We start from the raw sequence: 13949 nt of genomic DNA, 5'->3' as shown, positions 1-13949 counted from the left end.
GGCTCATGTGGTGCTCAGTGTTGCAGTACACAGGTAACTACCCATTTGTACGGACGGATCAACGGGCTATGGCTCTGCCAAAGTGGTAGGCTCGAGCAGCATGGCGATACCACCTTCAAGTTAGTCGTCCACTTGAAGCGCTCATACCTCATGGAATTGGCGTGCATAAGTCGCATTCGCCCAAAGACGCCTCGGGTTGTACAGGAGGCAATTCTCGGAAATATTCTGAGACAAAAACGAAATTTTGGGAGTGGGTACGGTGGTAGTCACGTCGAAGAGGGACACTCTAGGGCGCGGAGACTTGTTGAAGCTGTATATTCGTGAAATTCCCACGCCACCGAGGGCAATGTCAGGCTGCACTGTGCACGCACCGACAAGCGACGCCGACTGTATGCAGCTGTATGCGCGCTGTCTACCGCAACCTCCAACGTCCAGGACGTCTTGTCTGTGAACGGTGCATCTAGAGAGGGGAGTCATGTCGGACGGTATTCAGATAACGATTCCTGGTATGTATTGCGCTCAGTGGACACTTCAAAGCACTGACCTTGCGCAGACTTCGACGAGGATGACTACAGCTCAACTCCCATCTTCGGACGGACGCAAGGTAACAGCCTCTGGGGAAACGCGAGCTCAGGGCAAGACTCGCCTACCATCCTGACTCCTTTGGCTCTTCCCGAACGTGCCGAGAAGTCCTATTTCCATTCTCGAGGCGACTCCACTACCTCAGAGGACTCGGTACACTCGGTGCAGAACAGCAGTCGGAAAGTCAAGTCGCCGTTCGCGCATTCCACACAGGTCTCCTTCACTACCTCCAACACCAGCGGTGGTGGATCATCCTTCGCGAAGAAGACATCCTTTGCGTCACTCCGGAATGCATTCAGCAAGAAGTCTACGGACCCTGCTCCTCCCGTGCCAGTGCTGGATCACCAGGCCTATCCTGTTTGAAAAACCCGTTCAATCGTTCTACTTCTTCTCTTGGACACCTACCGCCGGTGCCTCATCGGCACCAGCCGTCGCACGCTAGCCCGCCGCAGTTCCGTCCTTCTACGCCAGCTTCCACAGAGTCAAGGACCCGCGGTGCGCCGTCCAAGGCTCGGGACCACGCATATGCCCGCTCGCAGCATTCACATCCGGCTCTATATTCCACTATTCAGATGCTGGCAGCGATCTTGGACATGGTTTCGCGCCCTCCACGCCTCCTCCGGTACCTCGCAAACCGAACGTCTTTGGTGGAATATCCCCGCTGGAGGTGTCACGATCTATCTTCGACATAGAGGATAAGATCAATATGGATCCACGAACACCGTCGGACTACGCTTTGCACGCCATCTTCATCCGATTCGCTGCCTCAGGCGAACAACACATAGAAGAGTTCCTGCGACAGCCGGTGGTATGTGCGTTCACTATATGCGTTAATTTTTTTCATATATGCGCGTAGGATCGCGACGCTCTGTTGACGGAGTTCATGGGACCAGGCGTGGATACGAAATTGGACGAGCTCTTAACTTCGCTGGGGAAGATCGCCCATAAGCACGCGAAACCAGTAGTCGAGTCCGTCATGCGCTGGCGGAAGTCGCAAAACGATGGCGTGGACGAGAGGCTTGTACACCATCATCTTTCGCAACCATCCGGCAGCGCGCGAGTCGCACGAGTGCAAGACATCTCGTCGGTGCTCATGGAGCGAAAGGCACTCGCCTCGATTTACATCATGTGTCGTGCCTTACTAGCTGCAACTCTTTCAATGGCTAAAGACGGGCTCGGTGAAGCTGTCGGACAGAGCCTGGAGGAGCTGACTTTCGAGCAATTCAAGAGACCGGATGTTAAGATGCTCACTCAGTCTGCGAATCACCGAATAAATGCAGAGCTTTATGCGAGGCTGTTGGGCCAGATTGCCAATGTCCGGTAAGCGACTAGCATTCTATTGCGTGTACTTTGTCTGACCTTTTCCAACTGCAATTCAGCTTTGAAAGCGTCACAGATCGCTTCTTGATCGAGCTTAAGCCGGTGGCAGCAGGTCTGGTTCCCAAAGACGCGGACTTCAAATTTGAAAACCTGGTGCAGGGTCTCAAGCATGTGCAAATCAAGGTATGAGAACCGCACAATACGTTGATTCTTGTTGGAGCGTGTCTAACTCTGCGTGGGTAGGTGTGGCCACCTGAGGCTTTCGAAGAAGGCGCAGACTTCATGGCTTCGCTGTCTAAGTCGTTTGAAAACGCGCACGGCAATCGCCTCAAGACGTCCTTCGCAGAAACCCTCGTTTATATGCTCCATCCAATAGCTAAGGTGAGCCTCTAATGCGTGCTTGGGTGTGGCTTCCGCTGACATAAGCCTTTGAAGACCGCTCAGGCGGAGGTCAATCACCCGGAGTGGGCGAAGGCGATGGAAGCCATCTATCCAAGAGCAAGGGACATGATGAGCAAGCCTAGATATTGGCATGTCGCGTATCCATTGGCAGTGACTACGCTATGCGTTGCCCCGCAGGACTTCTTCTCCAAGAACTGGAGCGCATGCCTTGAGGCTGGCCTCGGCAAGCTTAAGGTAAAGAGCTACGCCGCTGGGGTGAAAATGCACACCTGACATTGATAACAGGAAAGGATGTACCGCACACAAGTGTTGAACGCAGTCCTTCGCCTCCTGTGGACATACCTATATCGGTGTAACGAGCCTGCATCCACGACAACCTCGAAAGTGGAATCAATCCTCAGGTATTTCTTCCCCGCAAACCGGCTCAACATCACTCCTCAGGAAGAGCACCTGGATCCTTTCGTTTACATGATACACTTCGTACTATCTCGGCACTTCGAATCCGGAAGCGAGATGTGTCTCGAGCTCCTGCAGGAACGCAACGTCACAGCTCAATCAGCCAGTCTCTCCAGCTCACTGGCACCAGAGCGGATAGCCATCGGCACGCGGGCCGTCTTGCTCTCACTTCACGTTATGGAGAGAGAGGAACCAACCCCTTCTTGGCCGAGTTCCACCGATTTCACGCAGTTGCCCAGCCAGGAGGACTACCCACTGTCTGCGGAACCCTTGCCCTCGTCGCTAATGTTGAAGACAAGCTGGGCCGACTTCCTCGATCGCTGCAGCCTATGTCTGAAGTTCTTCGCCCTGAGCTGCTTCCAGGCCGTCGGTAAAATGTCCGCCCTAGATGAGCAATGGTCGGCGACACGCCTCAGTCCGACATACGAGGATGCCCACAGCTTCACTATACGGCGACATCCCGAAGGATCCGTTGCATACCCGAATCAATTGGTTGCTCATATCAGCATTCTGCAGTCGGTGTACCAGTCGTGGCCGCGCTGTCTGCACTCCTCTCTTGCCGTCGAGGATGCTTATGACATGCTGATACGAGGTATCATCCACGTCGAACCAGCAGTGGGCGAGGCCGCCACTCAGGCTCTGCAGCGGTTCATGAACGACCCTGCGCAAGCCTCTGCCTTGCTGTCCCGCTTCTCCGCCTTCTTGTTCGATCCGACGCTCATGTGTAGCGAAGGACCTGGGCTCAAGTTGAACGTCGAGAGCTCGCGGCTGGTGACCCTTTGGATCACTTTTGTCGATCAGTGGATCTACAGGATCAAGCAGACCCCCAAAGAGGAGCTCACGGATGAGGACCTGGAAGCCATAATTTCCCGTGTGGATGAGATCGAAGCGGGGGCGTTGTTCCTACTGGCACATTACCGGCGCGCCGTTTACCTCAACGGTGTCAGGGCTGTCCGTCTTCTCCACATCCTACAAGTACATCTCCAGTCGACACTGGTGTCGCGTTATGACGGTCGCACGCCGACATCTTTTCACATCCTCACGGCGCTTCACGACGAACTTGGTCCAGCTGCATATCTAGATGCATATGAAGACATGATGGACACAACCGAAACGACACGTCTGGAGCAGTTGAAGAAGGCGCCCCGAGGGGAGATAGCGTTGCGATTGGCCGAGAGTGACTCGGAGCAGGACCGGAAAATATGGGTGCACGTATTCCCTGCCTTGCTCAGACCTTGCATGGAGGGCATGCCACGCGTCCTCGTTACATTCCGAGAACAGATCGTTGCGGCGACAAGCCGATACCATCAAAATGTCGTACAGCTAGCAGGGGTACAGAGTAAGATGCCGATGAACCTGCCGCCGAGGTCCGGTTCACACGGCGACAAGGATACGTCCAAATCGCTCAGTGACCACGGGCGGGTCATTCTGCAGTGGCACGCTTGGATCAAGATACTGTCCGCGACTGCTCAGGTGTCTGACGTCAGGCCAACTGTGAACTATCCAATGCGCGATCACTCGCGCGCCAGGTCTGAGGCGAACTTCGAACGTGACCAGATGGTGACCACTCGCGACATGTTCAAGTATCTCAGCCAGTTCCTCGATTCGGAACTTTCCACTTTCCGCAACATCGCCGTGTCATGTATCAGTTCTTTCCCCGCACGAGCGTACTCCCAATTACTCGAGGATCTCAATATACTTGCTTCCCGGCAATTCTACGACGAGCGACCTAAGACCACTGCGGCACCCGCGGGAGGGGCCCGTGCACGTCGTCAAGAAGGGTTCCACACGGCTGTGGCAGGCATCTACCACTTGACTGCTCATCTCTTGCAAGAACAACGGTCGTCTGGCAAACAAACCGCTTTGGCACACGTGCTGAAGTACATCCGGAATATGCAATCGTTCTTAGCTGCTCCCGAGCATCGCGACGTCTTTTCTCTCCAAAGATTACGACGCTATTTCTGTGGCACCGTCGAAAGATTATTTGACGGACTCGCGACGCTCAACGATTCAGATCGCTTCATCCCTGCTCACATGCATCTATCTCTGTACCGACTTTGCGAAGAATGGTGTCAGTTGGGGAAACAGTCGGAGACAGTGACCAGACGAATCGTGCTCATGCAGACCGCCGCTGCCAAATTCCACATGGACCCTACCGACCAAGCAGAGAGTATCCGGAGCTTCCAGCTAGAAACACGAGCGTTGTCCAATGCTGCCGTAGGTGCCATGGCGGCTTTGTGTGTGAGTGAACCCCGTTCTTCCGGCGATGCATGCAATTAACGTCTACTCTATAGCACAAAGCCTTCTATCCCCCTGATCATACATCTATGTCCCCAATGGATAAGTCCGTGTCGGACGATGATTTGAAGCCGCTGCACCCATCTGCAACTCTCGATCGCCTGACTGCGATTCTAGCTTCCTTCCATGAGCCTAATCAGGAGGCTGGCAAGTGAGTTTCGTGTAGCGTTCCTCCTTGGCTGAATGCTGATGCACAATACAGGAAGGCTCTTCGGTCGCTCTTGGTACACACACCGCCTGACAAGCGCTTAATGGACGAGGTGCTCGTCAGAGCATTCGTGACTACGCGACAACTGGGCACCAGTAACGAACGCTTCTTCGCCGTCGTAGCGGATGTCATCAGCGACCCTGCAATTGTGCATGGTTTCAGCTTCAGTCAAGCTGTATGCCTGGGTCTCTCTAACTTGTGTCACCCGCTTCTGGAGATCCGCCGTCGTTCGTTCGCCATACTGGAAGGGATTCACCAGCAATACTCCGGCCTTCTCCCTTTGATGCGATTCGAGGCAGCAGTTTGTAGTGCTTCGCCCAGCGCCTACCTCCATGCTCATCGATCGATTTCCGACGTTCTTGCAGGAGAGCATCCTGAACAGGCGCCTCACATACTTGCTCAATTCTCTGAGTGGATCCCGCGTGTTTTGGACGGTAACGCCCAAGGCAGTCCGCTCATTTTGTTGCAGACGCTGGAGCACTGGTTTTCGGGTATCGAACTCATCGATGATTCCGAGGAATCTGGGTTGTCGCGAACTGGCCGTTCAGTGGTATTCCACATGATGAAGCTCACCTCCCAATACGTCGAGCATTACGCCGAACAGATCTTGGTATTGTGGTCACGACTAGTGGACGATCCTCACTGGCATAACGGCCTAGCTGTCGTGAAGTATCTGCTGGACCTGTCACCCAAGGTCGGGAATGCACCGTTCATCAATTGCTCGGCGAAGGTCATCGCGTGCTTAGTGCAAAGCGCGATTGGCAAAGATATCTTCATCAATATCGCCGGTTGTATACACCCGACGCGGATGATTCCTGTCTATGATCACAAAGTCAAGCAGCTCGACGCCCAAGAGATCGAAGAGTGGTCCGACTTCGACATCTTGTTCTCCGGTCAGCCGAGACTCAACCTGACGCAGTCACAATTCGCCCTTCTCTTCCTTTCGGATGCAACGTTGGATCGTCACTGGGATCTGGAGCAGCACATTTGCTCATTGCTTCATGCGTTGTTTGTGCATATCGATGACGTACAGCCCTTGTTGCAGCGACGATGTCGACACATGCTCGTTCAGCTCCTCCGTTGCTGCATTTCGGGCTTCGACGAGGTTGCTGACCGTTCCTTATACCGGACACATTCCGATCTCAAGGCTGCCCTGCGTCGAATCGAACAGGAGCTTGACATGGAGCTGCGACCAGATCGACAAACGTCGACGGAGGCGGACGCCAGGCTCGAACGATTATCGAGCGCCGTTCTGGATCTCATTGAACCACTGTACCCACGAATACGCATCGATTGGGGGGCTTGGGCGGTGACCTGGGGTACGGCTTCCGTGAAGCGCGAGATAGCCCACCGATCCTTGCAGTTGTATCGTGCCCTCTCTCCACCCGTCAGCCCAGCGGATCTCGCAGCTTTCTTAGGACGCCTCGGTAGCTCCATCGCAGAAGCAGAGCCTGGCATTAGCAAGTTCAATGTCGAGATGATCAGCACGTTGAAGGCTATGGTGTCGTGGGGCACGCTTGATCCCTCATTGATCCCTGTGCTATTCTGGTGCGCCGTCGCTTGCCTATCGACGACGGTGGAAGATGAATTCCTTCATGCACTCAAGCTACTGGACGCCTTGTTGGGTAGGTTGGACTTGGACGACCCGGAAATCATGCAGGCTCTTTTGGACCATAAGCCAGAAAAATGGCAGGGCCCCTCGTCTTTGCAGCCGTGTCTACTCACTGGATTGCGCGCTTCCAGTACAGCAGCTCCAACATTCAAGTTGCTGGAACGCCTCGCGAAGGTCAACGATGCCAGGTTCATAGATCCGTCCGAGGGCCGCGTCCGCGATCTCTATGTCGTCGCACTACCCTGCTGTCTACAAGCTATGATCGATGGCAAGCAGGATGCAGACCTTCAAGAATTCGCCTTGAGCATCGGTCGACTAGCGGAGAAAGAGGCACGCCCCAGTATTGACCGTATCATGACCTCCTTTGCCAAGAGTCGGTTCCGTACAAAGGAAGACTTCCTGCGGGAGTCCGTCGCCAGCCTTCGCGAACACTATGGCTCGGGTCACTGGACAAACGTGATTACACTCCTCATGGGCCTCGTCTTGAACAAGGAACAATGGTTGCGCATAAGCACTATGCAGATCTTGAAGGTCTTGTTTCAGCAGCGGGAAACGCGGCGCCCAGTGGACCTACTTGGCTCGGAACTCCTGATGCCTTTGCTGCGCTTGCTCGAGACGGACCTCGCATCCCAGGCGTTGGACGTTCTTGATGAGCCAATGCAGATATCTGGAGGACCAGCGGCGAAGCACGTCCTGCGAATGAGTTTATATACGCATTTGCGTGCCGATGCCAAGGAGGTCGAATCTGTCGCAGAAATCTTCGGAATCCCGCAAGAGTCTGGCTGGTGCGTCCCGCACTGTGACGCTCTCCGCAAGACGTGCAAGCAGAACCTCTACGCCCTCCGGCTTGTCGTGCATCCGTATGATCCAGACTTGCCGCTCTCGCAGACCGAGTACCCCGAGATAACCTCGCCGTACGACGAGCAACTCCACCCTGAAGACGACCTTGGGGAGATGGTGCAGAACCTCCATGAGCTTAGTGCCTTCTTCAAGGAGGAGCGGCCTGCTGTCCCTGATGCCAACAGGCAGCTGGAAGCTCGTGTCGCTGCTATCTTGGCCAAATCATCCGACGCTACCGGCGACGTCCCACAGACACCCTTCGCTGATGTTTTCGACGTCGATGCCATCGAGCCGGCGTCTCCATACGAAGATTCGGATGACTCTGACGACGATACTGGCTCTGACCTATTCGAGTTCGATTCCCCTTCAATCCCTCATTTCACGTCGAATACCACACATCACTATTGACCCTAGACCTGTTCGTTCGTTTGCCATTGCTTTGTTGATGTTCGCTGGTTTGTCGTGCACTGTACTCTACCCCGTTCATAACGTATCCTTATGTCTATATGTCGCACCGGGACTTTCAGGATGGCACATGTACAATTCGAATTCTTCGTCGCTCATGTCGCGTTAATCACATCCTCACTTACGTAGCTCGCAATTGTGACTGTTCCAATCGATGATATAAGGGGTCCTCGTTTCTTTCGTCTACAGCATTATAAGAGTATATGATGGGCGAGAAAGATTGTGCATGCTGTACGTGTACGGAAATGTACGTCCTAGGTGGCAAGGCAAAGGGGACCAAGATGAATTAAGTATACCATTATAAGTCATTGCCAGGAAGGATGTATACGAAGCCTTTTTGCTGTGATGAATGCAAGCAACGGAGTCGGTGCTGATGGTGATACATTACTAGTATGAGACAGCCTAATCCTTCCAATGAGACGTGCGACCGGAAGATGCTATGAGCGACTCGTGAAGTTCGCCGCCCAGCCTCCAGGGATGCCGCTGCGTCTCTTCACGGTCCCACTCTTGAACCCAGGCATGCCCAACGCCTGCCACCCATATCCCTCATCGTCTTCGTCGTCCGTCGGGCTCCGCATCGCCCGCCCCACCGCGCCAAGCGTCTCGCCGTCTTCGTCCCAGGGGTTTTCGCGCTCGCGCAGGTTACTCCGGCTTTGGCTCTGATGCAGATGTTTCCGCAGGCTCTGAATTGAGTACTGCCGCTTTGGCGGGACGAGCAGCCGCGCCAACGTGAGCTCCCCTTCGTCGTCGTCGTCGTCGTCCTCTCCGCCCGAGTACATCTCGTCGTCGCCGTCGTCGCTAGGGCTCGCCACCGTGATTGGTACGCGATGGCCATTCACCCAATGTGTACTCCACGCGTCGTTCTCGACGCACGTACTCGCGAGTAGGGGTACGCCGTCGCTCTTACTCGGCCGGCTCGACGAGAAGCTGTAGGCTTCACTTCGCGCGCCGACCGGCGCCTTCCGTGTGCCAGACCGTGCATTGTCGCCAACGCGCGAAGACGAGCGGGACGCAGGTGCAGACCGGCACATCACCTGCGCCGTGCTGACTGTGCTCGGGGCCACTTCCGCGCGCGCGAGGCATGATGTGAGGCCCGGCGGCGCGCCCGACGCACTCCGGGTCTGGCGGTTCGTCTGGTCGGCCAGCATGAACTTGCCCCCCCTTTCTCTGGCACGCGGAGCGCGTGAGGACGTCCGACTGAGCCTGCGGGAGGGCTGCGGGCCCCCGACATGTGCTTCGGGATCGCCCGCTCCTGCGACCGCTCTCGTGACGGACTCAAGCCAGCGTGGTGGGAGCGAGGGCTGTCCACGGTCCACGGCGTAGACGGAATGGCGGTCCACGGACATCTCACGCGTCGAAGGGCGGCGCTTGGGCATGTTCGGCGCGGAGGCCATATGTCTAAGGTAGCCCTGCGCGGCTGAGACCTGCGCATAGGTGCGGAGGTTGCTTGAAGCGGAGGTCTTTGGCCGGAGCAGCTGTGGCTGAGCGGGAATGTGCGCTTGTGCGTGTTTAGCGTAGTGTCTATAGTTGACGGTGCGCCCGTCCGAGCTGTCGGTGGAGGACGCAATCGTGGTAGTCGATGCGGTTGGGGACGCGGAGAGCGGACTCCGTGGTCGCCCGTTCTCATCCGGGAGCTTGTGCTTATGAGCAAGGGGCGAGGGAGGAAGGGACCAGTGTAGCCTGGGTTCGTGCGGGGGCGTGGTGCTCATGGCATGGGAGGCGCCTTCCGTTCTGCCTGACCCCGGTACCCAGCTCGTGAGGTAGCCTACCACCGAGTCTACGCCTCCACGCAGACTGCCTTTACGACTCTCTGCATCTCGGGCCTCCTTTCGCTCCGACTCAGGTGTGAACACGCGCGTCTCTTTGTATCCCGCTTCCCGTAGCAAGTCTTCTAGCCGCTCGTATGTCTTTGACGTCCCCCGCCTGTGCAATGGAACACGTCCAGTGTCGCCACGGGTGAGCGATGCAGGGTAACGTGATGATTGTCGACCGCGCGGTGGCGTGGATGGTGGCGTGTCGAATGCGCCGCCGGACAACGTCGGAGGCATAGCGAAGGACAGTTGCACTGTTCGAGGCGCATGGCTCGTGAGTTCGCAGGCATCGGCCTCGACCGCCGGAGCGAACGTACCTTCTTTCTCGCCGCGACAATCCCGTGAAGACTATTCGCCCTGTTGCTCTTTGGAGCAGCCGAATGGCCAATCTGGCCTTGTCCGCGTAGTTAACCAGGAACCGAGATGTCCTAGGTCGTTTGGAGCGCTAAAGGAGCCCCGCCAGACCGTTGGTTCTGTTCATGCGTCGTCGCGAGCAATCTGTGGCGAATGTCGGCAGCCGCAGAACAAAGGGAACGCCGTCGTCGTTGCCGACAGCGAGAGAGGCGGTGCAGGCAGGAGGATGGAGGCCGAAAGCAAGATGAGGATGAAAGATGCGGATGTCGACGTCTTGCACTTGGTAGGGTCTCCATATATGGCAGTCGTTGAAACGCATCAATGTCACTTGTCATGTGATTCTTCATAACGCGCTTGTGGCGGCGCGTCTTCAGCGCTTCAGCCACAACCTCACCAGCCGCCTCCCACTTTGTTGCTGAATCTCTTGGAGGGTCTTTCTGTCAGACTTCGTTCCAAGTATTCACGTCCATGCGAAGTGATAAAAATTGAGATTCACACGTAAACTCACCACTCCATGTGATTTGTTATCACTGGCGATGGCTACACAACCGTCGCCCTCCGAACCAGGTCCGCAACCGATACGCAAGCTTGAACAATCGGTCATCAACCGTATTGCTGCCGGAGAAGTGCGTACAAGTATCTTAACGTAGTCAAACATGTTGACTCTTGTGAAGATTATACACAGACCAGCATCTGCGTTGAAAGAGCTCATTGAGAACAGTCTAGATGCGGGCTCTACTTCCATACGTGTCACAATCAAGGATGGCGGCATGAAACTGCTGCAAATCCAGGACAACGGGTCAGGAATTCGTGTACGTAAAGCGCTGAGATACTTCTGCTGCTGCTGATACCCGTGAGGAGGTAGCACGACGATCTTCCAATCCTTGCACAACGTTTTACGACGTCCAAACTAGCTACATTCTCTGATCTATCGCGCCTGACGACGTATGGCTTCCGTGGTGAAGCGCTTGCTTCTGTCTCCTACGTGGCGCATATGACAGTGGTCACAAAGACAAGGGCAGACTCTTGCGCGTGGAAGTAAGCAGTCGATAGCGCATATATGCGCGTCTCTGATTGATCGTCTGAATGGCATCTGTGCTGACAGAGCATGCTATGCGGACGGCGCATTGACCCTAGCAAAAGCGGGCACTTCTGCAGACCCTAAGCCTTGTGCTGGCAACGATGGCACCACCATAACTGTGCGCTCGTCGGATGAGAAGCACATCGACGCCTATTAACCCTACAAATATAGGTCGAAAATCTCTTTTACAACACGCCAACACGGCTGTCTGCATTGAGGAGCTCATCGGAAGAGTACGCTCGTATCCTCGATGTCGTCACCAAATATGCCATCCACAATCCCCATGTATCCTTCACGTGCAGAAAGGTGACACCCTTGTCTTAGCCTTCCTCGTTCGCATTCGCTGAGTATAGCCATGCTAGGCAGGATCACCGACGCCAGACGTATCCACGCCTTCGTCGTCAACAACCACCCAGGCGATCCGCTTGCTCTACGGACAGTCCATCGCCAAGGAGCTGCTGCACACGACAGTCTCATCCAAAACTCCCTCTGAAGAGGATGCCGACGAGGAAGTACCAGAGGAAAGCTCCTGGGACGCAGAGGCGTACTTCACCAGTGCGAATTACCAAGCGAAGAAGTTAGTGTTTTTGCTCTTCATCAATCGTGAGTATCCTAGGTCCTCTGCCGGTTTGTTGCGACTTATACGCCGTCAGATCGATTGGTGGAATCTGCCAAAATTAGGAAAGCAGTCGAGGCGGTCTACACTGGCGTCTTGCCCAAAGGCGCCTCGCCTTACGTCTACTTCAGGTACTGTCTAATCAACATCCATCCTGTATAGCTGCTAAAAGCCGAGCTAGCTTGAACATCGACCCACGCTCCGTGGACGTCAACGTCCACCCGACGAAGCGCGAGGTGCACTTCCTTAATGACGACGAGATCGTCGAGCGCATATGCGATGCCCTGCAGGAAAAGCTGGTCGGGCAGAGCCAGAGCCGTGTGTTCGAGTATCAAGTCAGTGCAATGTCTCTGGGTTTAATGGTCGAAGTGAATCATCGTCTCCGGTAGACTCTGCTCACGGGCGGTATCGCCGAGACGCCAACACAGGACAACGGAAAGGGGAAGAAGCGTGCGCGGGACGAGGACGAGATGGACGTCGATGAAGCTGAGCCCCCGCGTACGCGCCCAGACTGTTATCGTTTCACCTAGGTTGACTCTGTCGATGCTCAGCGACCTCTCAAGCAGCGAGGCCCAAGAAGATGCTTTCTCAACACAAAGTACGAACGTCTCTGCAGGACCGCACGCTCGACTCGATGTTCCCCGTCTTCAGTCCCTCGCAACAGCGGAGTGGCAACGGCTCGGGGGGCGGCTCGCCCAACACGGGTACGGGCACGGGGACGCCTCCCCAGAACGCACCGAGAGTGAGAGAGATCAAGGAGTCGCAATGTTATCTGTCGTCAGTGAAGCAGCTGCGGGCAGCAGTGGTCAAGGGGAAGCATAATAGTACGTTTGCGTTGCAACTGTAGTTGATGCTGAGGGGTGGCTGACTGGAGCTTAGATCTCACGGAGATACTGCAGAAGCACACATTCGTGTGTATTGTGGACGTGAACAAGTGTCTATCGCTCGTTCAGCATTCGACGAAGCTGTACCTCATCAACCACGGAGCCCTCGCGTGAGCCTCGTTATTTCTTATCGAGCGGTCAGCGGGATGTCTGATCTTTGATAGTGAGGAGCTGTTCTACCAGCTCGGTCTCCGACAATTCGGTGACATGAGCAGACTGCGGCTAGACCCTGCACCACCGCTGCGTACGCTGGTGACCCTCGCAGTCGACGTGGAAGAGGGTGTCGAGCGGAGTAAGATGACGCGGCCACAGATCGTAGACGTGCGTGCATTCGCGTACGCATATGGATTACACTGATTGGTGCTGTTGGTAGTGCATCGTCGATACTCTGATATCACGGCGGGAGATGCTAGAGGAGTACTTCTCGCTGGGCATTAGCGCGGACGGCAAAGTCGAGACACTCCCTATGTTGCTCAGGGACTGCACCCCAAATCTGGACAAGCTTCCCCTCTTTCTCATGCGTCTCGGCCCCCAGGTACGTCCCCTAGCTACGCGTCCTACAATCGTGAAACATGCATTTACGCGGACCCGCCTTGGTAGGTTGACTGGACGGCCGAGAAAGAGTGCTTCGAGTGCTTCCTCCGCGAGCTAGCTTTCTTCTACGTCCCAGAGCCGGTAATCCAGATATCCCTGGAGGACATGTCTGAGCAAGAGAAAGCGGAGGATAAGGCGGTGCAGTGGCAGATCCAGCACGTCTTGTTCCCGGCGGCGGCTCGATACCTCGCTGCGCCGAAGTCGCTCTTGGACCGGGATGTCGTTCAAGTCGCGAACTTGCCGGATCTGTACCGTGTATTTGAGAGATGCTGAATACTATGTACGGTTCTGAGGAGCTTCTCCAAATTCCCTACCCTTTGAGTCCTCACTGCGGCAGTCCAATGCATGCCATTGCCAGTGTCGAACGGGCATGGTCACATGTGTCGAATTTGATGCTTAATTTGATGAAATAGTTGTAATATCGGC

At 55.4% G+C, this 13949-nt stretch overlaps 3 protein-coding genes across 3 annotated transcripts; 2 read left to right on the top strand and 1 right to left on the bottom strand.

Moving 5' to 3' along the window:
- Positions 1 to 392: 392 nt before the first annotated feature.
- On the top strand, positions 393 to 8322 carry B0H18DRAFT_1005269 (cell morphogenesis N-terminal-domain-containing protein). The gene is made up of 11 exons (XM_048028553.1): positions 393 to 506; positions 554 to 939; positions 1011 to 1077; positions 1122 to 1390; positions 1439 to 1902; positions 1962 to 2085; positions 2146 to 2283; positions 2338 to 2538; positions 2590 to 5001; positions 5055 to 5209; positions 5261 to 8322. Exons 1-11 carry the CDS (start codon positions 476 to 478, stop codon positions 8124 to 8126), a joined length of 7113 nt encoding a protein of 2370 aa, XP_047893796.1. The 5' UTR covers positions 393 to 475; the 3' UTR covers positions 8127 to 8322.
- On the bottom strand, positions 8323 to 10626 carry B0H18DRAFT_1005268 (uncharacterized protein). The gene is made up of 2 exons (XM_048028552.1): positions 10312 to 10626; positions 8323 to 10248 (listed from the first exon to the last, which is right to left on the bottom strand). Exon 2 carries the CDS (start codon positions 10229 to 10231, stop codon positions 8621 to 8623), a length of 1611 nt encoding a protein of 536 aa, XP_047893795.1. The 5' UTR covers positions 10232 to 10248; positions 10312 to 10626; the 3' UTR covers positions 8323 to 8620.
- A 125-nt stretch (positions 10627 to 10751) lies between these two features.
- B0H18DRAFT_932918 (DNA mismatch repair protein MutL) lies at positions 10752 to 13850 on the top strand. Its single transcript, XM_048041745.1, has 14 exons — positions 10752 to 10974; positions 11023 to 11160; positions 11214 to 11386; positions 11454 to 11547; positions 11601 to 11735; positions 11792 to 12032; positions 12083 to 12176; positions 12227 to 12380; positions 12435 to 12543; positions 12597 to 12869; positions 12925 to 13039; positions 13094 to 13250; positions 13303 to 13464; positions 13530 to 13850. The coding sequence occupies exons 1-14, from the start codon at positions 10885 to 10887 to the stop codon at positions 13794 to 13796; spliced, it is 2202 nt and encodes a 733-aa protein (XP_047893794.1). The 5' UTR covers positions 10752 to 10884; the 3' UTR covers positions 13797 to 13850.
- The last annotated feature ends 99 nt before the right edge of the window (positions 13851 to 13949 follow it).

Source organism: Fomitopsis serialis (assembly GCF_022376445.1).
Source record: "Fomitopsis serialis strain Sig1Antser10 chromosome Unknown B0H18scaffold_30, whole genome shotgun sequence".
Classification (NCBI taxonomy): Eukaryota; Fungi; Basidiomycota; class Agaricomycetes; order Polyporales; family Fomitopsidaceae; genus Fomitopsis; species Fomitopsis serialis.
Note: the sequence above shows the minus strand (reverse complement) of the source record. Positions and strands in the feature narration are given on the sequence as shown.